At 56.8% G+C, this 23772-nt stretch overlaps 2 protein-coding genes across 3 annotated transcripts in view; one reads left to right on the top strand and one right to left on the bottom strand.

The window, feature by feature from the left end:
- Crb2 (crumbs family member 2) overlaps nt 1-5717 on the top strand; it is a 21793-nt gene extending 16076 nt beyond the window's left edge. Inside the window, exons 11-13 of the mRNA XM_005382918.2 lie at nt 740-875; nt 1391-1517; nt 2869-5717. Of these exons, the coding sequence (XP_005382975.1) occupies nt 740-875; nt 1391-1517; nt 2869-3093 (488 nt within the window). The 3' untranslated portion in view covers nt 3094-5717. The remainder of the gene's footprint in view (nt 1-739; nt 876-1390; nt 1518-2868) is intronic.
- The window catches only part of Dennd1a (DENN/MADD domain containing 1A), a 484908-nt gene continuing 466733 nt past the window's right edge, over nt 5598-23772 (bottom strand). The window contains exons 23-26 of one of the 2 annotated variants that reach the window (XM_013513192.1): nt 13364-13486; nt 11814-11942; nt 8608-8866; nt 5598-7809 (exon numbers count right to left, since the gene is read on the bottom strand). In XM_013513192.1, coding sequence (XP_013368646.1) covers nt 6628-7809; nt 8608-8866; nt 11814-11942; nt 13364-13486 — 1693 coding nt within the window. In that variant the 3' untranslated portion in view covers nt 5598-6627. The remainder of the gene's footprint in view (nt 7810-8607; nt 8867-11813; nt 11943-13363; nt 13487-23772) is intronic. The other variant, XM_005382503.2, reaches the window with a different exon arrangement.

Below are 23772 nucleotides of genomic sequence, written 5' to 3'. Positions count from 1 at the left end.
CAGCGGAGGGGACCCTGTCTGAGGCGTCCCTTTCCTTTTGAGCCTCTGTGCCCTCCTCAATTAAATGGGGAAGACAGTTCAATTTTATGCTCCTGAGGCTAAACTATGGATCGGGGTATGGCCCGCCAACCGCAGCGCATGCTCTGGTCTGGGCAAGCGGCTGCGGGGAGCCAGAGCTAGTTTTGGGAAATGACCCTGGGGCTTTGAAACCAGCATCTGCTTAGTCCCCTGGCTCAGGGCGGAACGAGCATTCCCCACCTGGACCTCAGCTCTGCTCCCTGATGCCTCCCCGACCCCCCGCCCCACCCTCCTCCCTCTAGCAGCCTGACATCCCCTCCATGAATGTCCACCTGAGTTTCTGTTTAAGAGTAGCCCTGCCCCAATCCTTTCATATCTTTTTGTTGTTGTTGTTGTTGTTGTTTTTGAGACAGAGTCTCGCTGTGCAGTTCAGGCTGGCCTTGAGCTCACTTTGTAGCCCAGGCTGGTCTCGAACTCGCAGTGATCTTCCTGCCTCAGCCTCCTGAGTCCTTCCATTTCACTGGCTTCTCAGAGGCCTCTCAGTGTCAGGAAAGCTCCTGTCCTGTCCACTGGTTGGACAGTGAGTCGGACAGCAAGCCCAGGATCGCCTACTTCCCACGCAGACTGACTTTCCTGGCAGATAGGGAGGGCTGTAGGGCTGGGCCCAGAATTCCACAGCCGAGGACATGAGGCTTGGTGACCTGCTGTCCTCTGGTTCCAGCCCTGTGCTTTTTCCTCAGGTTGCCCATCCTGCCTGAGGGGTGCAGCCTCAACTTCACCTGCCTCAGTGGTGGCCCCTGTGAGGCTGGGCCTGGCGATGCCAACTGCAGTTGCCAGGAGGGCTCTGCTGGCCAGAGGTGGGTCTGGGGGCTGGGGACGAGCAGCTGGACTGATAAGCACAGACAGCTGGGCAGGGTGGCCCCGGTCCCCGTCAGCCAGGGTAGCGGAAGTGGGGGGCTGCTTGATGTCCGTCTCATCCTCACGGGGGTTGTAGTGCCAGACCGCCCACAGCTGTCACAGCCTTTCCTTCTGGGGCATGCAAACCCGTTCTCTGCTGCGGAGCCCCCGCTGGCATTTCTGAGAGCTGGGTCCCCAGCCACCTTGACCACAGGAAGACTGAAAAATACAGTGTGGGTCTCCAGATGGAGTCAGTGTCCCTGCACACCGCCTCCCCGTCGTCCTCAGGGAGGGCCCTTCATGGTGCTGGAGGTGCTGGAGATCATGTTCAGCTCTGGCCCCTGGCGGGGCCCAGCCAGCAGTAACAGTGCTGCTCAGGGATGGCGGATGATCTTTGAGGTTTGGTTGGGGGTGGGGAACATGAGGAAGCAGTGAGGGTAGCAGCCCTCTCAGCTCCCACCCTGTCCCTCCCCAGGTGCCAGAGCCCCACCCTCCCCTGTGAAGCCAACCCCTGCTTGAACGGGGGCACCTGCCAGGCGTCAGGCGGGGTGTATGAATGCACCTGCAGCTCGGGGTTCTCCGGCCCGATCTGTGAAGTGGTGGTGAGTGGTGGCCCGGGCGCAGGCTGTGTGAACTTCAGGGAGGTGGGGTGGGGCAGGGAGTGTGCCCGGCACCTGTGGAGCTGTCCCTGGACCACCTCTGCAGTGGACGGGAGCAGCAGGAGAAGCCTGCATGTCCTGCCACCCTGTGTGGGAGGCATCTTGTCTCTAGGGAGATGTGGGGTTCCATTAGCTATCAGTGAGGCATAAGGCTCCTGGCCAGCATGGGCCAGGGGCTCCCCACGGTGCCCGGGGGAATGGCAGCAGGACCAGGTGGGATCTGCCCAGTCTAGTCTGGGCCCACGACTCAGGGCCCACAGGAGCTGGGCGCCTAGAGGCTCTAGGTGTTGCTGAGCCGGGAAGATTTGGGGAGCCCAGGGTTCTGAGCCAGGGCAGGCTTGGCAGTGTGAAGGTGTCCCTGGTGCTGGGGGGGCTCAGCCGAGGAGGGTCCTGGACAGAGGGGCCGGCACCCTGGCGCGGATTGGGCCCTGCATCGGAGGGCAGTGACGGTGCTGGCCGGAGGAAGTGAGGAAAGGTGGGCTGGGAGCAGCCTTGATCTCTGCAGGCTTCTGGCAGCTGGGTCATAAACTGCAGATCCCCTCGGATTCTGGGGAATGTTTCCTTTCAAGTTGAACTTTTACAGCCTCTGGCTTCCCCACCCACCAGTCCTCCTCTCAGGCCAGGGGCAGGAAATGGTTTTACAGCACCCCCGAAGTGCCAGGGTGGAGGCCTTCGAGGACCCACCTAGGACTGGCCCCAGCACGCCTTGGGGCCCATTCTCCAGGGCTGCATGCTGGGGCTGGGGACCCAGGTTACAGCTGGTTGAGGGACCTCAAGGTATAGAGGGAGGGCCGGTGCCGCTCAGACTCTGCGCTCCGGAGTTGTGTGACTCTGGGACTTCAGAATTCGGGGCACGCAGGCCATTGGATGAGGGCAATCTGGGGGTCTGTGACTGGAGATGGGGAGGAGGTTTGCCGAGCCCCTCAAAGCCTGGCCCTCGTCTCCCAGGGACAGCTGTCAGAGCAGCCCCTCAGGTGGGCAGGGCCTGGAGGACGCGGACCTCACCAGCAGCAGAGCTCAGTCTGCCCCCACTGCTCCCGCTCGGAGGCGGGTCCCATGGAGTCCCCTGCACAGTGCTCAGCCCGTGTACTAGACACGCCCGGAACCCCTGCCTCCTTGTCCAGCTGGAGCCCCTTAGTCCTACCATACCCCTCACCCCTATGGCTCCGCAGGCGGCTCCAGGAAGGCACCTGCTTGCACACCCCCAGGCTGGGTCTCTCGCCACCTTCTGGGGAAGCCTGCTCCCTGCTTGGGTTTTCTCTGAGCACATCCTTGTGTCCTTCCCTCCCTGCAGAAGGGCCTGCCGCTGCCCCTGCCGTTCCCGCTGCTGGAGGTGGCTGTGCCTGCAGCCTGCGCCTGCCTCCTCCTCCTGCTCCTGGGCCTCCTCTCAGGGATCCTGGCTGCCAGGAAGCGCCGCCAGTCAGAGGGCACCTATAGCCCGAGTCAGCAGGAGGTGGCTGGGGCCCGGATGGAGATGGACAGCGTCCTCAAGGTGCCACCCGAGGAGAGACTTATCTAGGTGGCCTGGCTGCCAGTGCCACACCCCGGAGGTCCTGTAGGATTTCCAACTGGAGACCCAAGGAGGCGGCTTCCAGGACCTGGGACACTCTCTGGGAGTGTCCCGTGGCTGGCAACCTCTGCTGATGCCCCATCAGGGACTGAGGAAAGGGGAACAACTCAGGGAAGCAGAGGGTGCCTCTGAGGCTGTGTGCCTCTCCACCTGACCCTCCAGGCCACCCTGGCAGGTGTATGGCGGTGTGCAAGGCACACGCGGGTGCAGGTGGCGTGGTCAGGAGTGTGTGTGCGTGAATGTGGGGGGACGTGTCAGATTCCACTGTGGGTGTTGTAGTGTGTCTCGAGGTGTGTCTGCCTCTTTTGCCATGTGGACGTGACTGTGCAGTGAGGGCAGGTGACCCCACGGTCGGGACAACCTGTGCACCCTTGGGGCAGGGGCAGCGCAAGGCCGCAAGTTCTCCAGGAGGCCTAGCCAGGGCTTGCCTGTTCACCGAGGCTTCAGTCCTGGCATCTCCCCCCACTGCCCGCGGCAGCCTCTGCCCCAGAGACCGCTGGGAAAGCAGGGAGGGCGGGCATTCAATGGGCTCCTGGCTCCCAGAACAAAAGCGCCTTCAGGCGGATCTGTCCTGCCAGTGCCAGAGCCAGTCACACGGGGAATCCCAGAGCCGCCCACCGACGCCGTGTCTGCTGGGCAGGCCGCAGGAGCAGAGGACGCTGCGCTGAGTTTCCTGCCTGGCCAGGGGTATTGGCAGATGGAGATGCCCCTGCCTACCTTGCAGAGCTGTCATGAGGATCAGAGGGGCTGTCAGCCAGGAAAGGAGGCCTGACACTGTTAAACTCTTCTGACATGAAGGCGGCACAGGTGTCCCCTCAGGTATCTGAAGTGTCATCTCCCTCGGTCAGAGGTGCGAGTGCTCCTTCCCGGGGGCCGGCAGGATGGACGAGAATCGTCCTCTCACAACTCGCCTGAGCACTCTGGTTCTCCGGCAGCTGCTCCTCCCGCAGGCTGGTCCAGTGGGCTGGCACAGGGAAGGTGCTGGAGGAAGCCCTCGCAGCTGTCTGCCAGGCACCAGTGCCCAGTGGGCACTGGTCTCGGAGCCAGTCCTGCAGCGGCTGAGCGGGGGAGGACGGTGCTCATCCCATCCATGTTCAGCACACTGCAGCCGTGGATGCCAGGGCACCTGCCCGGGGCCAGGCCTCCCTTTGGCCTGGGGAGGGGCCCTGGTGTCCTTCTCTCTCAGGCTGGCACCTCCTGTGATGTGGGCTCCAGTGCCAAGGCCAGGAGACCCTTTCATACTTCTAAGTTGGTTGATTTTCCCAGGGGCACTTCTAGAGGCGCAGCACTGGGGACTCGGGGGTCCTCAGCCTTTGTCCTTGTCCCTAGGAGGTGGGGCTGCCTTTCCGTGCTCTCTCCACGCTCCCGGGAGAGGGGAGAGGTGATGAGTTCTCCGGCTGGCTTATGAAGTCAGTGATTGGGCAACTTGTGCCAAGTGCAGGCTCCTACAAGAGGACCTCTTAGGCGGCACTTCATGAATTAACCCTGTGATGGCCACTGTGGCGACTGGTCCAGATGTCTCCTTCGTACAAGCACCCAGTGAGGCCACAGTCTGATCCGAGGCTCTGCCCGTGCTGACGAGACCTGTGGGGCTGATGTCAGGCGGTCCCCTGAACTTGTTTTTTCCTGGTGTCTGGGTGCCCTGGCACTGTTGGTGGCCTCCAGTCCTGCTCTGTGGTTCCAGCAGGACTTTGTGGATCTGTTACCCGCACACCCACGTCCTGCCTAGGAGGAAGCGAGTGGCTGGCGCCGAGCTCTGAGTGAGCACAGGCTTGGGCATGGGCTGGGGCGAGTCTTTCCCCGCCTGCCCCTCGCCTGGCCCCTCCTCCACTGGAGGGATGGTAAGGATGTCCGAGGGGGCCACCGGGGTCTCTCCTGCCCACAGCTTCCTTTAAGGACACAAGGATGCCAGCCTTTTCCCCAAGAAGATTTTATTGAGTGGACACACAGATCCTCCTTGGGTTGTGAATTCCATCCAGTGCGTGAAGAGACTGGTGCTCCCGTGAACCCGGAGTGCTGGCCACCAGCTGCCGGCACAGCCAGGGAGCCTGTGAGGTGTGCCTGCTTGCCCAGACCACCTGGCTCCTCCTCTCATCCAGTCCTCACTGGAACCTGGGCTGCAGCGCCCCGGGGCCCGGGAGGGGCCCATGTGAGACGTGGCTCCCCCGCAGCCTGAGAGCGCTCCTGACATGGGACAGACTTGTCCTGGGAACGGCTACGTGCCAGGTGGCCCAGGCCTCGCCAACCCCTGAGCAGCAGCGGTGTCCTCCCAGCCTCTCAGACATGGAGGGGACTCCCTGGTATGCTGGGGACCTCCAGAGACTCCTTTGTCCCACCAGACACCCCCCCTGAGAGACTTGTCTGACCATTCACAAATAGGAAATGAGAAATCGGGTCAAAATGCTTACAATTTCCTGCATGTCTCAGATGGTTGTTTTCTTAAATGGTAGGGCTGTTTTTAAACTCGGTTTATTGAAAAGAGTCAGTTTTCAAGATTCATCAAATCAATAAGGTAAAAAGGAAAAGAGAGATAAAAGAAACAATAACAATACATTCCAATTTAACTTTGGTGATGTTGGCCTCAGGAATTTCTCTGCTGGCGAGCAGCTCGGTGGGTGAGGAGGGGCTGGCTCTTAGGCCTCCACGTGAGTCCCGTCCACAGGGGCCTTGAGGGTCCAGGGCCGCCCGGTCCTGCCCCAGGGTGCCCAGGCCGCAGTGGCACCTCGTCGTCTATGGCCTTGAGTTGGGATCCGGGTGGTGGCTGCTCAGCTCTGCCCGTGAAGTCCCAGAGGGCAGGAGGCTGCGCCCCGTCTCTGACAGGGACAGAGGGCGGGAGAGTCGGGAGGTCCCACGGTGACACTCAGGCTGTGGGGATTTTTTTCCTTCTACTAATAGAGAGCTGCTGGTGTGCTTGGGCCCTACACAGCAATGTCTGGGGCTGGGTTTGGCCACCATGAGGGGCCTGGAGGAACAACCTGGCCCCGAGAGACAACTGGAACCCGTGGGCTGGGGTGGAGACTTACGAAGAGAGCGTATTGCTAGAGAGGGTTTGGAGACGTGCCCCGCTGGGGAGCCCTGCAGCCCGGGAAGGGCCCGCACGCCACCCCCGAGCCACCTGTGTCTCCTGCACACAGCTCGGCTTGGGGCTCGAGCTGACCGTGGGCCCGTGGGGGCAGCCTGGCTGCAGGATGGACAGAAGAGCAGGACTCCTCGTGGGCCAGAGCGTGGGAAGGGGGTGGAGGACGAGGTCTGGGGCAGTCGCTGGCCCAGCTGACTCTAGTGCAAAACCCAAGCAGGGTGCTGAGAAGGGCGTGGCGGGTGGGCACTTCCCAGGCGGTGAGTGGCACCATTCCCCAGGGCTAGAGCTCGGAGAAGAGCAGTGTGGGGGAGGGGTGGGGAGCAGGCCCCATCCCTCCCTACCAGCACACCCCAGCAGGCAGAGTCAGGGCAGAGGGCTGCCGCGGCGCTGTGCCCTCCACCTGCTCACTCGAAGGTCTCCCACTGCCTCCGGAGCTGTTCCACTGAGCTGGGGGCCGGGGCCGGGCTCACGTCCTGCTTGGTTTTCTGTAACAAATCCTCAAAGGGGTCTCTGGCCTGCGAAGGGACAGAGGGCTGCAATGCTGGCTCCAGGCCCTGGGGGGCCCTGGGAGGCAGGAGTGGGGGGTCCCCGGGCCTCAGGGCCAGCCCCTGCTTGGCCTCAGCAGCCCTGGCACTTGAGCGGGGCAGGGGCAATGTTCGGATCCTCGATGGGGCGACTGAGGGGGGTCCCAGTGGCTGTAGAGGGCTGGTGTGAGTGCCCATAGGCACCTGACCAAAGAGGTTGGGCATGGAGAGGGCGGACAGGTTGGTCTGAGACCTGTGAGGTGCGCAGAAGCCAGAACTGGACAGGAGGAGGCTGGGCGCAAAAGCCGGCCCCAAGGAAGCTGGGGGGACACCAAAAGGCCCAGCTGGTGTGGAGCCCAGGCGTAGGGTAGCGGGCGCTACTGGCACAGATGGGACGAAAGGGTTGAGAGGTGGCTGAGGGAAGGGGGCGGGGGTCCCCGCAGCGGGAAAGCTGAGCTGGGGGGTGAACGGGGTGGCCACGTTTGGGGCGGCAGGGTGTGGCGGGACGATGTCGCCTGACCAGGCTGTGTTAAGTGGGTCCAGGAGGGCAAGCAGGGCATCACTGCCCATGCCTGTAGCTGCTGGGGCGGGGCTGAGCGGCTGCAGCAGTTCCGTGGGGCCTTGGGGGGCCGCCCTGGGGAGGAGCCCCGGGAACAGGGCTGGGTTCAGAGCAGCTTGCCTCTCCCGATCTGCTGAGAAGTCCCCGAGCGTGCCGCTGGCAGCTGGGAGCTTGGCCGGGCGGGCGGTGGGTGGTGGAGGTACGATGCCCAGCTCTGGCGTCTTCCTGCCCTGTGGCCGGGGGATGGTGATGCTGCCAGGAGTGGGGGTGGGGGCCTCCTCCTTGTTGCTGGGGTTCAGGATGCTGTCCTGGGCCTGGGGCCTGCAAGGCAGGCTCGGGGAGTTGCCAAGGAGAGTCGCGGGCTTCTCAGGGGAGGTGCTGGGGGGCTTGCTGGGGATGGCCATGTCATCCTGGCCCAGGCTCCAGAGCTTGTTGTATGGGTGGGTAAGCTTCAAGGCCACCATCATCCCGAGGCTCCTCTCGCTCCTGCCCAGGTCCAGCCTCTGTGGGGAGGGAAGTGGGGGTGGTGACCATGGGCTGATGACCCAGGACAGATGGGAGGGAGAACGGGCCACTTCTACTCCCTCCTGGGTACCGGGTGGGGACTGGGACGGAGCTCGCTGGCATGTGGCCCATTAGCTCTGAGCGCTTGCAACAGACTGGAGCTCACTCCAGTCCGCCGGCCAAGGGCCCGGAGCACGCGGCACCTTGGGTCACACCCGAGAGGGCAGGGCAGGCTTTGCACCAGCTGAGGGCGCCCTGGTGGTGGAAAGAGGAGCACCAGACTCAAGTCCTGGCTGTGCCGTTTCTGAGCTGCTCAACCTGGGCAAAGTCACCCCCTGCTCGTGGCCATGCATTATGGGACCCATGGGGACAGTGCGAATTCCAGTGTGAACCAGTGACTCCGGGGCAGCACTGACAGGGGGTGGGATGCACGGGAAGTCACAGTGGGAGATTGGTGGCTGCACAGCAATAATACAGAATCCACTAGGAATTTTGACCCAAAGGCTGCTATATTATTTCCCCAGTGGGATGGGAGCAATCCCAGGTTCAGCAGGGGTCAGTGCTCACCTCTGTCTGCTCCACAAACAGAAGTGGGCAGCAGCTTTCTACCCGGGTACTAGCATCTTCTCCAGCCTCCTGTCAGGGGCTGGCTGCTGGCCCATGGGGCGGGGTCTGTAGTCAGCTGTCCTCTAAGCATTGGCTGGGATGCCCTTCCTCTGTTCCCCTACGGTGACTTGGGGGCTCTGCCTCCTGTGCAGAAGGTGCGGCAGCAGGTGCCTCCCTGGTCCATGCCATACCTGATAGTCAAAGGTCCCTGGCTGCTCTCGCAGGTCTTTGGGGGCCCGAAGATCCTCTAGGCTCTTGGCCTGGCCCAGCGGCTGCACCGGGGCCTCCATGTCCAGGTTGCTGAAGACGTCTTCCAGGAGGTCGATACTGGCCGCCCGGTCAGAGGGTACGGGGACAGGGGCCCTGGGGTCCCGTGACAGCTGTTTGGGACTTTCTGCCTCGTCACCTTCTGCGCTGTCTGACTCCTTGAGCGTCCGATATGGTTGTGGCCTGGGAAGAGACAGCAGGCTGGATTCTCCTACCCAGGGCCTCTGCTGGGGAGCAGGCAGTCCCCAGGGACCATGCGCAGGAGCCCCCGCGATGGGAGTGTCCTGGGGCCCCTGTGCAGGCTGGACCCTGGGCCGCAGCAAGGCAGTTGCCGAGAGTGACACAGATCAGGGCAGAAGCTGACTGGGCGCTGGCTCTGGGATCTGGCTGTCACGCTGGCTTTCACCAGCCCCCGGGGCCCACTTAGTTCCTTTGGAACCAGGCGTCTTTTCCTACAACTGCTGAGAAGAGGACAGGGCTGGAAGCCGGAGGGACGGGGGCAGATATGCTCCTTGTCCCAGCCTGCTCTGCCATTTGGTGACTGACAAGTACCCAGAGCCAGGTGTGAACAGCTCATGGAGAGCTGAGCTGGAAAATCCCCCAGAGGGCAGTGCCCAGCCTGCCTGAGGATCTTCTGGGGCACCTTTCGGCCTCCGATTGTGCTGACCTCTGTTCTAGCCCTGGCCGGGCTGTCTTGCTGTGGGAACTCGGGCAAGGCACTTAGCGTCTCTGAGCCTCAGCTGCTTGTGTGGGGGGGTGACCACATGAGCCAGCACAGGGTCTGGCGTGCTGCAGGCACAAGCTGGTGACAGCAGGGGAACCCGCCACCATGTGGGCCCTGTGCGGCCGCTTTCTGTGTTTCCACATCAAGACCTTGCGTGGGTGCCCGGGTGAACCTGACCTTTAGTGCAGCTTCGTCCTCTAACTGCCAGGCAGGGGCCAGCCTGAGTCGGAGCAACTGTGCCCTGGGCGCTGGTAAAGTGGAGGAGAGGCGCCACCTGCTGGCCATGAGTGGGCTCACATGGAAGGAACCAGGCCGGCGCCGGGAGGGGAGGGACTCCATCAGTGTAGCATCCGCCTCCCCAAGCAACGCCAGCAGCTCAGGAAGCCGAGCCTGCACCCCTCCTTACATGCGAGGGAACAGAAGCTCAGAGACGCGAAGTGGCTCGCGGCATCTGGCAAGAGATGGACAAGGAAGCCAAGCTGGGGAGGCTGAAAGTCCTCCCTTGCTCTGCCCGAGCGCTCTGCCCATGGAAGATCTTTTAACCAAGTGTGAACACAACGAAAGGAATACAGAAAGCCAGGAAAGGTGTTCTGGTCAACCCTTTTTCTGTTGGGGTGGGGTGGGCTGGTTCCTTTATAAACACGCACACAAAGGCCCATACAGAGCTGAGGCGAGGGCTGAGGAGGGAGCACGAGCAGTTATTTAAAGAACGGAGGCCTCCTGGGGCAGGGCCTTGGACCACCCTCTGCCTCCGGCCTTTCCCTGTAGGGTGATTTCAAGGGAACACATGGATGGATGTTTCTCATTCCAGTGCTTCTATGTTTGTTCTAATTAGTGACAGAAAGCTAACACATAAACCTACGATATCATAAAGGCTGTTGCCTAGGACAAGGCTAACTTTGAAAACCTTGAAAAGAAAAAATCTTGAAGACTCATGCACAGAAGAGGCGGCCTGCGGAGCTAGGGTAACACTGACTCAGGCTGCCCTTTTCTCACCCGGACACGGGCAGGGCTCGACCCGCCCGCAGCCAGATGAGCCGGTGGCAGGAAAGGGCTGGGGTGCTGCTCCCACAAGGCAGCACAGAGGCAGGAGCAGGGCACAGAGGGAGCCTTTCTGTGAAATGGCCAACAGTTCACTCCTTAGAAGGCCGTGGGGCTGCGGGCATGTGGTGGAGGGCAGCTCCCGGCCCTTAAGGCTCCCGATACAAACATCTGTGTGACTTTGAAAGAAAAAACAAAAAACCAACCCAAAGCTGTCTCTTTGTTCAGTCTTAGCTCTGAAAAACTTGTGAGTGGAGGGGTAAGAACTAGGCACTACAGATTAATTCAGGGGTGAGCGTCGGAACCACTATTTTTTTTTTTTACAATAAGGTGAACTCTTTAAAAATAGCTTTTGGAAGCCAGTGTGGTGGTGTACACTTATAATCCCAGTACTCTGGGAGGCTGAGGCAGGAGGACTGCAAGTTCAAATCTGCCCTGGGCAATTTAACAAGAACCTCTTTCAAAACAGGGTGGAAGATGTAGCTCAGTGTGAAAGCCCTGAGTTTAATCCCCAGTAGTGAAAAAAAAGAAAAGAAAACGATTTCTGTTTGCAGCCAGGCATTGCAGCACACACTGTAATCTCAGCACTCTGGGAGGCTGAGGCAGGAAGATGTCAAATTTGAGCCCAGCCTGGGCAAATGAGCAACTTAGCAAGACCCTGTCTCAGAATAAAATAAATAAAAAACAAAAAATAAAAAAGGGCTGGAGATGTAGCTCAGTGCAAAGACTGATTTTTCATTGATGCTATTATTGCCAAAAAAAGCAGCTATTTTTAATTAGTATGGGGGTTACAGTTATAATAATAATGACAAAATTATATGTTAAAAAGCCAGGTGGGTTAGACCATTTAGATATGCTGTACTAATTAATATACATATTCTATTTGGGCATGGTGATATACACCTATAATTCTAGCTACTCAGAGGCTGAGGCAGGAGGATCATACATTTGAGATCACACTGGACAATTTAGTGAGACCCTGTCAGCAAAGAAAAAAAGGTAAAGTGCTTGCCTAGTGTGCCTGAGGCCCTGGGTTCAATTCCTAGTTCAGCAGGAAAAGAAAAACCCTCACATTTTTTCTTTTAACTTAAAGTCTGCCTTCCATCTCCATGGCTTTCTACGCCGGGACAGATAAAGTAGAGTCAGGCATCAACAGCCAGGCTCCTCGTGGCCATCGGCTCCATGAACAGTCAAGTGCACTCCCGGAGGGGGACAGGGACCGAGCTCCCGCCTTAGCCTGTGACCTCGGCACTCGCACTCCACACACCCTCCCTGCACACGAGCGCATGCAGCACCAGCCCCGCCCCCCATGCGGCCGAGAGTCACCCAGCTGAGCCTGGGGACCCAGGAGGAGGAAGGAGAGACCATTCAAAGGGAGCGGAGAAGAAAAAGCTTTCGGTGAAGCCAGCGCTCGGGGCCTCTTCCCGCTGGCATTCATCGTCAGAGGAGTCCTCGGAGAGGAAGACCGCATAGTGTCGCAAGGGCTTTACCAGGCTGGGGTGAGGAAGACAAGAGAGAAGAGAAGAGGCGGTTAGGGCACTGTCATGACTCCATGCACAGGGCAGGAAGGAGGCCACAGAGCACCGCGGTGAGCAGGCAGGAAGGAAACCGGCTGCCATCTTTGTCAAGAGCCCCACACAAGCTTGTGTACCAGTGAGCCCTGGCCTAGCAACTCCACTTCTGCTGGAAACCCTCAGCACGGCAGAGACTCTTGGCCAAAGGAGCTCATCGCCACTGTTTGCAACATTAAAACATGAAACCAGAGCTGGGGGTGCAGCTCAGCGGTACAGTGCTTGCCGATCATGTGCAAGGGCCCGGGTGGCATCCCTAGTATGGCCAAATAGATAAGCAAAGTGAAGCTTATAAATAAAAAAACCATGCAGTCACCTCAACTTTCAGCAATAGGCATCTGGCACAGTTGGCTGAATGTTACCCTCCCACTAAACATAATGGATTTGTGTGTGTGTGTGTGTGTGTGTGTGTGTTCGAGACAGCATCTCGCTATGCAGTTCAGGCTGGCCTTGAGCTCACTTTGTAGCCCAGGCTAGTCTTGAACTTGAAACAATCCTCCTGCCTCAGCCTCCCGAGTGCTGGGATTACAGGCGTGCGCCACTACGCCCCGCTAAACATAATGTTTGTGAAGGAAAACTTAGACTTCAGGATGCAGAACTGCAATGTTTACATTGCTCTCCGTATCTCTAGGCTCCACATCTGTGGATTCAATCAGTTGTGGGTTGAAAATATTTGGAAAAAAAAATTGTAACGGTGCTGTCTCCAGACCCCCGACCCCAGCCATTATATTATTTCCTAAACAACACAGTGTAGCTGTTCACACAATATTTACACTGGAGTAGATGTAATAAGCCATGCAGAGATGATACGAAGTCTCCGGGAGGGTTGCCCTGGGTCTATGCAAACACCCTGGTTCAGGCTTGAATATCTGTGGACAGTGGTACCCGCTGCCAAATCCCCGAGGGTACTGGGACAGGTCCCGCCCATCTAGGTGTGGAAAAACGCACAGGAAAAACACTGGACAGGCACGTGCCTAAATGTCAGCAATGGCAAGTGGGCTTATGGGTGACTGCCCTCACCGGCTGCTTCTTATTTTCCTACAATGAGCATACCCACTTCAGTAGTCAGGCAAAAATAAAAAAGGAAAAAAGTTCAAGAAAAAAAGTGAGCCACGTGGAAAAGCCCTCACGAGAAGGCCCTTTTCTGATTAGCGGCCGCTCTCTGGCGTCTCCCTTGGATGCTTCTTCAGAGAGTCTTTTTCATCTGTGATGTGGAAATTAAATATTCATTGTTATAAAAAATACATCTCCCTTGTCAGCCACCTGTGAGCTCTGCCTCTATAAACAAACACATACACAGCCCAGAAAAACCCCACGCCCAGCTTCTATGAATTATATACTGACCAGGGCCGCGACGGGCCACAGGCCCCAGAGAGGGGAGCTGAGCTCGCTCGTGGGTTCAGATCCCGCCTGTGTGCCGGGCCGCGGTGTCCACGCCTTCGCCCCACGCAGTGGCCTGCCCTTGCTCTGAGGGTCCCAGGAGGCGATGGGGAAGTTTGGGGAGAGAGTGGGGAAGAGTTACGGGGTGGCTGCGTGGGGCCGCTCCGCTCCTCTCCTCCCCGGCCAGCCGAAGCAGCCTCCTTCCTGTGCTTTACATCATGGAATTCCTTTAAGGTTTTCACCAGGCAGGAACACTGTACCCCCAAGAAGCACAAGAGGACACATCGCAGGAGCAGAGGAGGGACGCAGCTGCCCTCGGCACAGGGAGAGGGCACTGGGCTGCGCGGTGCTCTGCTATCACTGCTGCCGACCCAGCTGTCCCCTAGCACTGGCTCCCAGAGCCACTACAGCCTTGGCACTGTCACCAGCACCTTCTTCCCTCCCATCGTCCCTGCAGGACAGCCAGTAGTTTGTCCTCCAACTGAACAGGCTGAGGCGTCACAGGGAAGCAGCTGGCCGAGGGTCATCACCAGGAGCTTGTGGGCCACGCTGCTCTGCTCTCCTCTGTGCCCAGGCCGCTCTGATGGCTGCTGGGGATCAGACACAGCTCAACCCTTCCTGGACTAGAGCTGCATGGGCCCAGGATGGGTGCTTCTGTCTGGTCCCGGTGCAAGGGCCGGAAGATCTGACTCAGAACTGTACCTGGGGGCTGGGGATTTAGCTCAGCGGCACAGTGCCTGCCTGGCAAGCACAAGGTCATAAGTTTGATTCCCGGTACCGGAAAAACAAAAAACAACAACAAAAAAGAACTGTACCTGGCCAGCCTCGAGGCAAGGCCTGGCTCCTGTTGCTTCCGTAGCAAAGCAGGTCACCTCCACACAGCTACCAGAAGCTTGTAGAATCACAAACCCGACCCTGTCACTCCAGCTTAAAATCTGCAAATCTGCCACTGCTGCAGCCGCTGTGCGCTGGGTGAATCCAGAGTGAACGGGGAGAAGCAAGCACATGCAGGCTTGCAGGATGAGCTGGGGAGGGGGGCACCGCCACTGTCTGTGCAGGTGAGGAGAGGAGGAGGCAGTGCAGGGAGCCGCCAGGTGTGTTGGGGTTGCTCTAGCCTTCAGCATTGCCTGGGCCTCTACCTATACCTGTGCCTCTTCCCGCCTTCCCCCTGCACTTCGGCAGTGAGGTACAAGGCAGGTAGAAGCTTCAGGAAAGCGTCCCAAATAACATCCACAAGCAGGTGCTGTGCTGGCGTCTTGTGTATGTTATCCCACCCCTGCAACCCCCGAGCAGGAACACTCACTGACTAGGTTCGGGGGCCTTCACGAGTCCACCTATGCACCTGCCCACCTGTGCACACAACCAAGATGCGCTGTGCACCTCCTCGCCGTGAGCAGACCTGGCCCTAGATGAGCAGAGGGGTCAAGGTGAGAGACAGAGAGGTGACCCAATGATTTGGCTGGGAAGCGACAAATAGGGATTCCAGCCCGGCATGTCCACCTCTAGAGCTGTTCCTTTCCTGTCAGAGGGGATGGCAGCAGAGGGACATGAGAGATGCCAGCGCTGCCCAGGCCAATGTGGGAGGGTCCCAGTGGTTCGCAGCCCCACTGTGGATGCTTTTCTGACGCTTACCTAAGTGCGGCCCCCTCCTTTAGCTTTGACAAGGGAGCACAGATCACAGCTTGTGCATTAGCTGAATGCCACGAAACCTGCCAGGAATTTCCTGGATTCACAAACAGCAGAGATTGCTGGACGGCGAGGCCCCTGGCTTCATTAAGGCAGGCCGCTTAGGTGCAGGTCACACCAAAATCTGGCCACATCTTGCGCCGTGTGACGGAGGGGGAGTGAGGGTCAGGTCGGGTTGGGGATGAGGGAGGAGAGGAAGCCTCACTTTCCAGCCCACAAACCAGGTTCCGCCTCCAGCTGGCTTTCCCAGCCAGGCCAGGCTGGCTGCGGGGTGGCTTCAACTAGAGCCCAAGGGTGTCTCCACACGATCTGGTCAGAGCAGAGGTCTTTCATGTCCATACCACATGTATGGTGAGTTACGAAACTTGCAAGCATCGGGTCAAATGCTACCCACACAATTTCTAATTCCCTAAGACAGACAAAGGAGCCAAGGCTCAGACAAGAGGAGTCCCTGGCCTGGGGTCACACAGCACCCAAAAGCACAGTGAGGATCTGAATCTAGATTTGCCTGACTCTAAACCACCGTGAGATCCTGCTTTTTCAGTTTTCTGGATCTGAAACAATGAAATGAGAGGTAGGGTGTTTCCCCTTCCACTTTTAATGAAAGGTGAGATTTCAAAATAAACTTATTCAAATTCAGCTGCTCATGTTCTCCCATGAAACATATAGTCAGATATTTGTCAGAGATAAAGGATGAACCATCGAAAACGTCCAGGTTTAAATTTTTTATTAGCTTAAGGCAGAATATGGGAAAAAAAAAAATGTACCTCTTCCCTCATTAACCCAATTCAGCTACTACCCTGCAGTCTGCCACCCACCACTTGCCTGGATTTTATTACACACAAAGGGCTGTCTGTGAAAAGGCAGGTCGTGGCGAACTTGGCTACCCAGCGAGGGCTGCCGTTGTCTCGGTGCGCAAGAAAGCCTTGCTGTCCATCACCGCTCGGACCCCATCATCCCTGCGGCTGCCCCCGCCTCTGCCTGCCGTGCTCGGTGCGGAGTTCCCATGCAGATGACTCCTGAGCCCTTTCTAATGTTTGGTTTAACGTGTCGCCGGTTAGCGCGCGCATGTGACAGTGGTGACAGGCGAGGCTGTTCCTTTTTAAATACCATGTCAGAGACACGGCGTCAGGAAGTGGGGACGTGCTCTGCGCTCTCCACCGTGCCAGGACCGCACCGGCTTATTTTTTAATGAGGAAGATCTGCATCTCGAGAGTTTTTTTCATGTGTCACATCGTGTGGACAAATCAGCAGCACGTCACGCTGGCCCAAAATGAAATGCTGACAAATGTAGATATTTCAAATTTAATTGACATTTAAATGTACTTGAGATAAAGATGGGAAGAAATCAGCCAGGACCCGGTCTCCCGAGGTAATGAAGGGGAGCTGGTGATCATTTTTTAAAGGATCATTTCGCTCCAGCACAAAGGGTCTTCGCTTGGTAAATGGCTTGGTCATACCGCATCCCTCAGCGATGTGGCCCCTGCGGTGGATGAGCAGGGGGAGCCCAGGATGAGGCCGGGTCCTGCCCGCCTCGCTGATGCAAGTCTGTTCAGCTTCTCTCTTCCTCCTCTTCCTGTCCAGGGCACTTGGAAAAGTTACTTTACCTCCCTGGACCGCAGAGACTCCAGAGCCGTCCTGAAAGTCTTCTCATAAAAGTTAAAATGAAAATATTTGCAAAGGCCTTTGTAGAGTGTTTAGTGCATTGTGAATATTCACTCATTAATCCCACGCACACCTACCTGCCAACCAAGAGATCTAGGCAGGGTCAAGCTTGGATGCTGAGGGCCGAGGGAGATGGTCCCTGTCTGTCAGGGTGAGGGGCCCTCCGGTGGGGGAATGTTAGCACATGGCAATCATGAGACCCTCACGTGACTTCTCTCTACGGCCAGGATGCAGGGTCAGTGCTCCAAACCGCCCCTCAGCAGTGGGTTAAAATCTAGAAAGACTGAAGGTCTCAGGGGAATGAGTGTGGCTCAGGACCAACAGAGGAAGCTCGAGCAGCCCAGGGAAGAAGCGAGGGCTGCTGTATTGTGGGAGAAGAGCTGGAGACAGATGCTCAATAGCACGTAGACCTCTGCGCTCTGCTGTGTGTGGGCACCCACTGAACGGTGAGTGGAACAACCAAGTTGTAACAAGTCGCCATCAGAACGAGAGCCTTCTGCTGTCAGCAAACCAATGTAGGGGCAGCGGGTGAGTGTGGGAGGCCAGGTCACGCCAGACTTGCTTTACCGAGGGACAGTGTGTCGGGGGTCCTGCCCCGGCGGCTCTTAGACAAGGCTCTCTGGGAGGTGATGTGGGCGTTGGGCTTTTCACCCTGAGCACAGCGGACTGTTCTATGGCCTGCTGGTGGTACTCAGAGGACAAACAAGGGCATTGATACTGGGCTGGGGAGTTCAGAAGAGGATGGAGGGGTTGGCAGGATGAGACCCACAACCAGCACAAGGCCTGAAGGCCACAGGCAAGGCTGGGGTGACCTGAGGCCTCAAAGTGGCAGGCAGTCAGGGCAGAAAGCCCGTACTAGCTAGACACTCCCTGGTCTCTCTCCTGGGCTGGCCTTGTGCTTCGCCTTTCCTACCTTCACTTGGGCATCTATTGAATTATTTTTCAACCATTGTGTTCATTTAGTCATTCTTTCTTTCAACAAAATCCACCAACGCCAATGTCATGTGTCCAGACCCTGGCCCAGAGTGCTCTGAAGAAGTCCTTCCAGTGCACTAGATGGCCACTCACACAGGAAGAGGCCCGGGCATGCGATGTGGGCTTTGCTCTACTGCCCACGCTCTGGGGTCTATGCTGGGGGAAGGTGGGAGGGAGACATTTTGGAGGCACTTTCCTTGACCAGAAAGCGACACTGAGACTGTAGAAAAATTGTCCCCTCACCACGAGGACGGCCTCTGCCTGCTGAGGGCCAGGGCCTGTGGACTGAGCTTTGGGGGCTGTGGCAACAGTAACGGGGGTGAGAGCAGCGTGTGGACTCAGCAGCCCTGGATGCACATCTGCAGGGGGCCGGTCATCCCATGCATTAGAGTCTTGGCTCCCTCAGGGTTGGTGGGGCTGACGATGCCTGGCTGGGAAGAGTTTGGAGGTGCAGAGGGGTTAACCAAGATAATATGTGTGAGAGTACTGGGCACAATCGGCCCCTGAAAAGTGGCAGTGTAGAATCTGGCAGAGGCTGGGGTCTCTGCGGGATGACAAGGCCTTTCAGAGGTGACTGAAATCAGGAATCTCTCAAGGATGGGGGCTCCTTTTCCTAAAGCACCCCACAGGCTTGGCTTTCCAGTGGAAATATACTGTCCCACAGTGACCGCTCCTGGGAGAAGTCCTTCCTTCCAAGTGGCCAGGGTGAAGTGGTGGGGTGCAAGTGGGCCCTGTGTTTCCTGGGCTGCTGTGGATCAATGGGGGCTCCCTGGCAGTCGCTGCTTTTCCATTCTGGGCTCAGGCTGTGTGTCTGGCTTCAGGCTTGGCTTTGTGTCCACGGCCCAGAATCCAACAGCAGGGGGTGGGGTGTGAGTCAGGTCAGAGCCTCTGGCCCTGCTAATTGGGTCTGTGACCTTCTGCTCGGGTGTTTGGATTCCTGGCTGCTCAGGCAGTGGGTCCTGGCAGCCTGCCAGGGGGTAGCGCCAAGACAGCTGCCCTGGACCCCCTGGGGCTCAGGGCCCAGCTGGCATCTTGCAGACTTGCTTCGGGGGCTGACGGCAGGTCCTGGCTTTTACAGGTTCAGGGAGACTAAGTGCTGGAAGCTTCACAGCCACATCCCGATCACACCTGGCACCTAGTAGGTGCTGTACATGTTTATGTTTGTTAACGGATACCTGCCCCGTTTCCAGGGTGCTGGGCTGTAAGCAGGTACAGTCACTGATTCCTGCGTTCATTCACTGTGGAAACATCTCTACAGTAGCAGTCTGAGCCACGCTCTGGTTTGGGAGTGGCAGAGTCAAAGTGGAAGGATATAGCCCCTGTACTGGAAGAGCTCACAGGCTACTGGTGGGGCGGGGGGTGTTTATGCATGTATGAGATATAAAGAGAGAACTAGAACAGCGTAGTTCCATGCTGCATCTGGGGCAGCCTGGGGGCCTGCAGCATGAGGGAGCGTCTGGCGAGAGTGCTAAGACCACGGCAGTCACTGCAGGCGATGAGGTGTGGAGGCCACGCACTTTGCTGACATAGGATATGGCTGTGTCTCTTATGGGCAGTTTTATAAAGCACAAGCCTTAGGATCCTAACAGGCTTCACGTGAAAAGCAGAGGGCAAAGAGACCCAGCTGCAGCATCAGGGCTGGTGGATGGTGGGCTGGGATGCGACCCAGGTGTGTTAGATGCTAAAGGCCTGCCTGTGTACCAGGCCACCATCCACATATCTAACCCCCTCCTCACCTCTTCAGCCCAGACTGGCTCTCGCTGGTGTAAGGTGAGAGGGGCACAACTGTTGTACCAAGGCAGCATGTCATCTCTTGCCATCAAACGAGTATGGTCAGGAGAAGCAAAGTATTCTGAGATCTGGGCTTTGGGCAAGACTCTCACTAAATGCCCCTGGCAGCTTCTTCTAATCTTATTTGAATCTTCTAGGGTCTTGGCACTGGGGGTCACGTGGTGCAGTTCAGACAATCAGTTTCTCAGCAGCAGGGGCTGGCCATTTGGTGCAGGGACTCTGTCTCCAGCTGGCATACTTGTAGGACTTTTCCTTGTCCTGAGGCCTTCAACAGCAGCTCCCTGGATTTCTGGAGTCCAGTCCTGATGGGTGTATAAGGTGGTGCTATTCTTTCAGAAAGTTATTTAGCAATACAGGGCAGACATCTTCCTATGTGACTGGTTAAGTGTATAGGCTCTGGCATTCAAGAGACACGTCTGCAGCTCAGCTCTGCTACTAACCAGTTGTGCAACTAAGTGCAGTGACAACCCCTTAGAGGTGCAGCTACTTCTATGCGAGGAAGCTCACAATACCTACCCCCTCCCCCAAATTTCTCATGATTACATGAAATGCTGTATGTGGAGCACATAGTTCTCAGCTAACAGTAGTTGTTAATTCTAAATCTTATAGTGATATAAAATGAACCAAAGCTCAGAGAGTAAGTATATTTACTCGGGCTTTTTTCATATCTAAAGACCTAGTATGAGAGGCAGCATAGGTAGACCCTGAAAACACACACAAGGGGACCTTTCATGGGAACAAAGGACAGCAGCTACAAGAACACACATAACAAGTCCATAAACAGATCTTGCAAGGAAAGGGGAGCACTGGGGAAAAAAATTACAGGAAGCCGGGCATGGTGGCACACGCCTGTAATCCCAGCACTCGGGAGGCTGAGGCAGGAGGATCATTGCAAGTTCAAGACCAGCCTGGGCTACAAAGTGAGCTCAAGGCCAGCCTCAACTGCATAGCGAGATCCTGTCTCAAAAACACAAACAAAACAAAACAAACAAAAATTACAGGAAAAGGACTAGAAAGGAAGCTGTGGAAATAGGTATCCACAGTTGAATTCAAGTAGTTGGATTCGGAATGATTTTCTCTCTTTCCCCCGAGTTTTGAGCTGTCTATGAGATTACTGGATCATTTTGACAAATAAACAAAAATGAGAATCACTTGAAAAGGGCAGATTTTGAATGGATCTAGCCAGGGAGGTGAGCAGGGCAGTGGCTCAGGGGCCCCTGCTGGATAGATCTGTACTATTCTTACTTAGTACAATGAAATTCAAATAACCAGCATGGTCAGTGGAGCCCTTATGTAATAAAAAGGTGTTCTGTGTCTCAGCCATGGGGAGACCAGGTGTGTAGTGGGCAGGGCTCAGAGGGGCAGGTGATCAGGACTAGGCCCCAGGCCCAGCTCTACCCACAAGCCCCTCATCCTTGGGAGGTGGAAACAGCCCTACCATCTCCCTCCAGACTCAGCTACTCTGTGAGGGCCACTGCCCCTGGCTCTGCTGCCTCCTCCCAGCAGGGAACAAATGGTGGCTTCTCTCTACACTTGGGGTGTAGAAGCACTTGGGGACAGTGTGGCCACAAACCCTTGCCTCAGTTGGCACAGTGTGTGGTCCTGAGGGGCAGGCCGTCCCGCTCACACTGCTGGCTTGCTAAGCTGGCTGTCATCCTCAACACCTTGCAAGCTGGAAGGGAAACAAGCCAGGGCCAGGCACATTCTGGCTAGAAACCACCAAGGCTTACTCTCCTGGGTCCACAGGTATTTAGCCCACACGATGCCCACCATGGGGGCCAGGTTCTCACTACTAAGAATAGCACAGAAGCATATTGGGTGTTAACTAGAAAAAGGGCCAGGTTTCTGTTATCACACAGCCAATCTCACCACGGTCTGACCCCGAGACCTTCAGCAAGTTACTGAAAGTCACTTCCTAAGCCCCAGCTTCTCTATGTGTTAGCTGGGAAAGCTACAGCCACCTTCCACAATCTTAAGGAATGTTCATCCAATGTCCCTCCTCTGTCCTTCCCCCAGCAGAGACACTAGCCGCCCACGAGCACCGCTCTGCAGCAGTGGGAGGAACGAAGGGCTCTCTGGTTCCTGACTTGGCTCCGGGGAACCTTCGCGGAGGGTGAGGAGTTGGGAAAGTCATCTTAGGACATGGGCTGTTCTGGGGCAAAGCCAGACCAGAACCGGACGCCATGGGCCCTTGTCCCGAAGAGGGCAGCAGAGTGCCAGGGACAGAACGAAGTAAAGCGGAACTCTGAATCTTGGCCTGAAGCTTTAGACCAGGGGTCTTGGGAACACAGTCACGTGGCTTTTCTGAGTCTGAGCTCCCAGTGTGGGAGGCAGCCCCCCAGGGCGCAGGACACTGAGGGGCTCCAGGGTGCGCCTGCTCCCTGGTGTTTAAGCTCAGGCCTCTTCTGACGCTGAGGGCATTTCCCCAGTTCTACTCTGAAAAGTAAGGGAAGGCGCTGGCACTTGGAGAGAAATGCAGACTGCATATTAATCAGCTAATGGTAACTGAGAAACACAGAGATGGTTTCTCCAGAAGTCTTTCAGAAGTGTTCTTCCCAATGCCAACAAATGGCTTGAGGGGGCTAGGAAACCTACCCTTGATTCAGGAAGGAAATCTGATGGGTGAAAATTTCATTTTGGGCAAATGCGAGTCCACATAGTCACCATGGGAACTGCCTTGCGAGGCCTCCTCTCCAACATGCCGTGTACCTAGCGGGTTTTCAAAGCTAGCTGGTGAATGAAGAGACACATGAATGCACAGATGGAGCAACGGACGGAGGGACATCAGCTGGAAAGGAAGGAACAGACTTCATCGAGGGACTGGGCAGAGAGCTGTGGGCCGCTGCTGCTGGGCCTTAATGGATCCCAGAATGCTCAGCGGCTGCAGGGGACGCTCTCATTCTTAATCAGCTCCATCTTGCTGGCTGTGAAGTTAATTACGGAATGTGCTACTGGGAGTGAGGGCTGGGGCAAGAAGTCAGGAGGACTGAATCTCCCCCTCAGCTTCAAAGATCCTGCATCTCCTTGTGCCGCCCAAATCCTCTAAGTTTCCGATGCACTTTGATATTCCCGGCAGAGATGAAGACCCAGGATTCAAGAAAATCCAGGCCAGATGAAAGGGCCAGACGCCGAGTCCATGTACCCGGCACAGAACCACCCTCGACAAAGGCCCATTAAGCCCCGGCTCCTGCCTGCCGCCTCGTCTTCCCGCATCTCCTAACACAATGCTGACAGATTGGTGGAGCTGGTTTCCTTTCCCCCAGAACAATATTTTATGAGGAGTCTGTTTTATTAAAATATTTTCCGCTGGATGCTTCCTGTGTTTCAAGAAGTTGGTCTTGCCAGCTGGAGCTGATGACAGTTGAGAAAAACACATCCAAGTGCTGTTGTGACATGGCATTTGGAAGCAGAGGAGCACGGTGGGGGAGGGGTGGCAGCGTGGAAGAGACGCAGGAAAACACCCGGTAGCACCAGAAATGGCACCGGCACCAGGGGAGCACAGCCTCCCTCCCTCTTCATTAAGAGAATGTGAAAAGAAACTCTGGTGACAGTGTCCCAGAATGGACCTCTCCACCTCTTGGTAGGTCTGGTCACAGACGACCTGTCCTTTGCCATCACTGTTACTACGCCAACTCCCTAAACCAGCCCCCACTGTTATCTGAGCTTCTGGTGCTTCCGGAAAAGAAATCTAAGATGGTAAAAGTCCGAGCAGCACAGCTCGGGTAACACCCAGGGAAACGGCATTCTCAGACGCTGGCTCTTTGGCACACACCGCAGAGTCATCTCCTATTGCTGGGTTTGGAAGAGCAACAGCATAAATAGATGTGGATAGAAAGTTCACGTTCCAGTCAGGAACCTGGTCATCAACTGGGTCATGCTTCTCAGTAGAATCTGGGGTACTTTGGGTCTGGGATGTTTTGTGCAATGCATGCTGGGTTTACAGCTCAGTAACTCATGGGCCTGTAACCCAGTACAGTATCTAGAAGGTTCAGTTCAGCTTTAAAGAGGTGACTTTAAAGAAATGTTAATTTCATCCTGCTCAGGAGAAATCGTCTGGGCCTGCGGAAGTATGGAGCTATGCAGTAGTCTCTCCACAAGGGGGCAATCATAGTCCATGCCAGAGAGCTTTACCAGTATTCCCACCGCCCCATTGTGTACAGTGTAAGTTAAGCCTACACCCAACTTCAGAAGCTCTCTGTTCCAAATTTCACACAATCAAGCACCTCCTGAGACTCACCCCAGGGTTTTCTGTGCAA

This window comes from Chinchilla lanigera, unplaced genomic scaffold, assembly GCF_000276665.1.
Source record: "Chinchilla lanigera isolate Chin_1 unplaced genomic scaffold, ChiLan1.0 scaffold00018, whole genome shotgun sequence".
In the NCBI taxonomy this organism is placed as follows: Eukaryota; Metazoa; Chordata; class Mammalia; order Rodentia; family Chinchillidae; genus Chinchilla; species Chinchilla lanigera.
The sequence above is the reverse complement of the archived record's forward strand: the minus strand, read 5'-3'. Positions and strand labels throughout refer to the sequence as shown.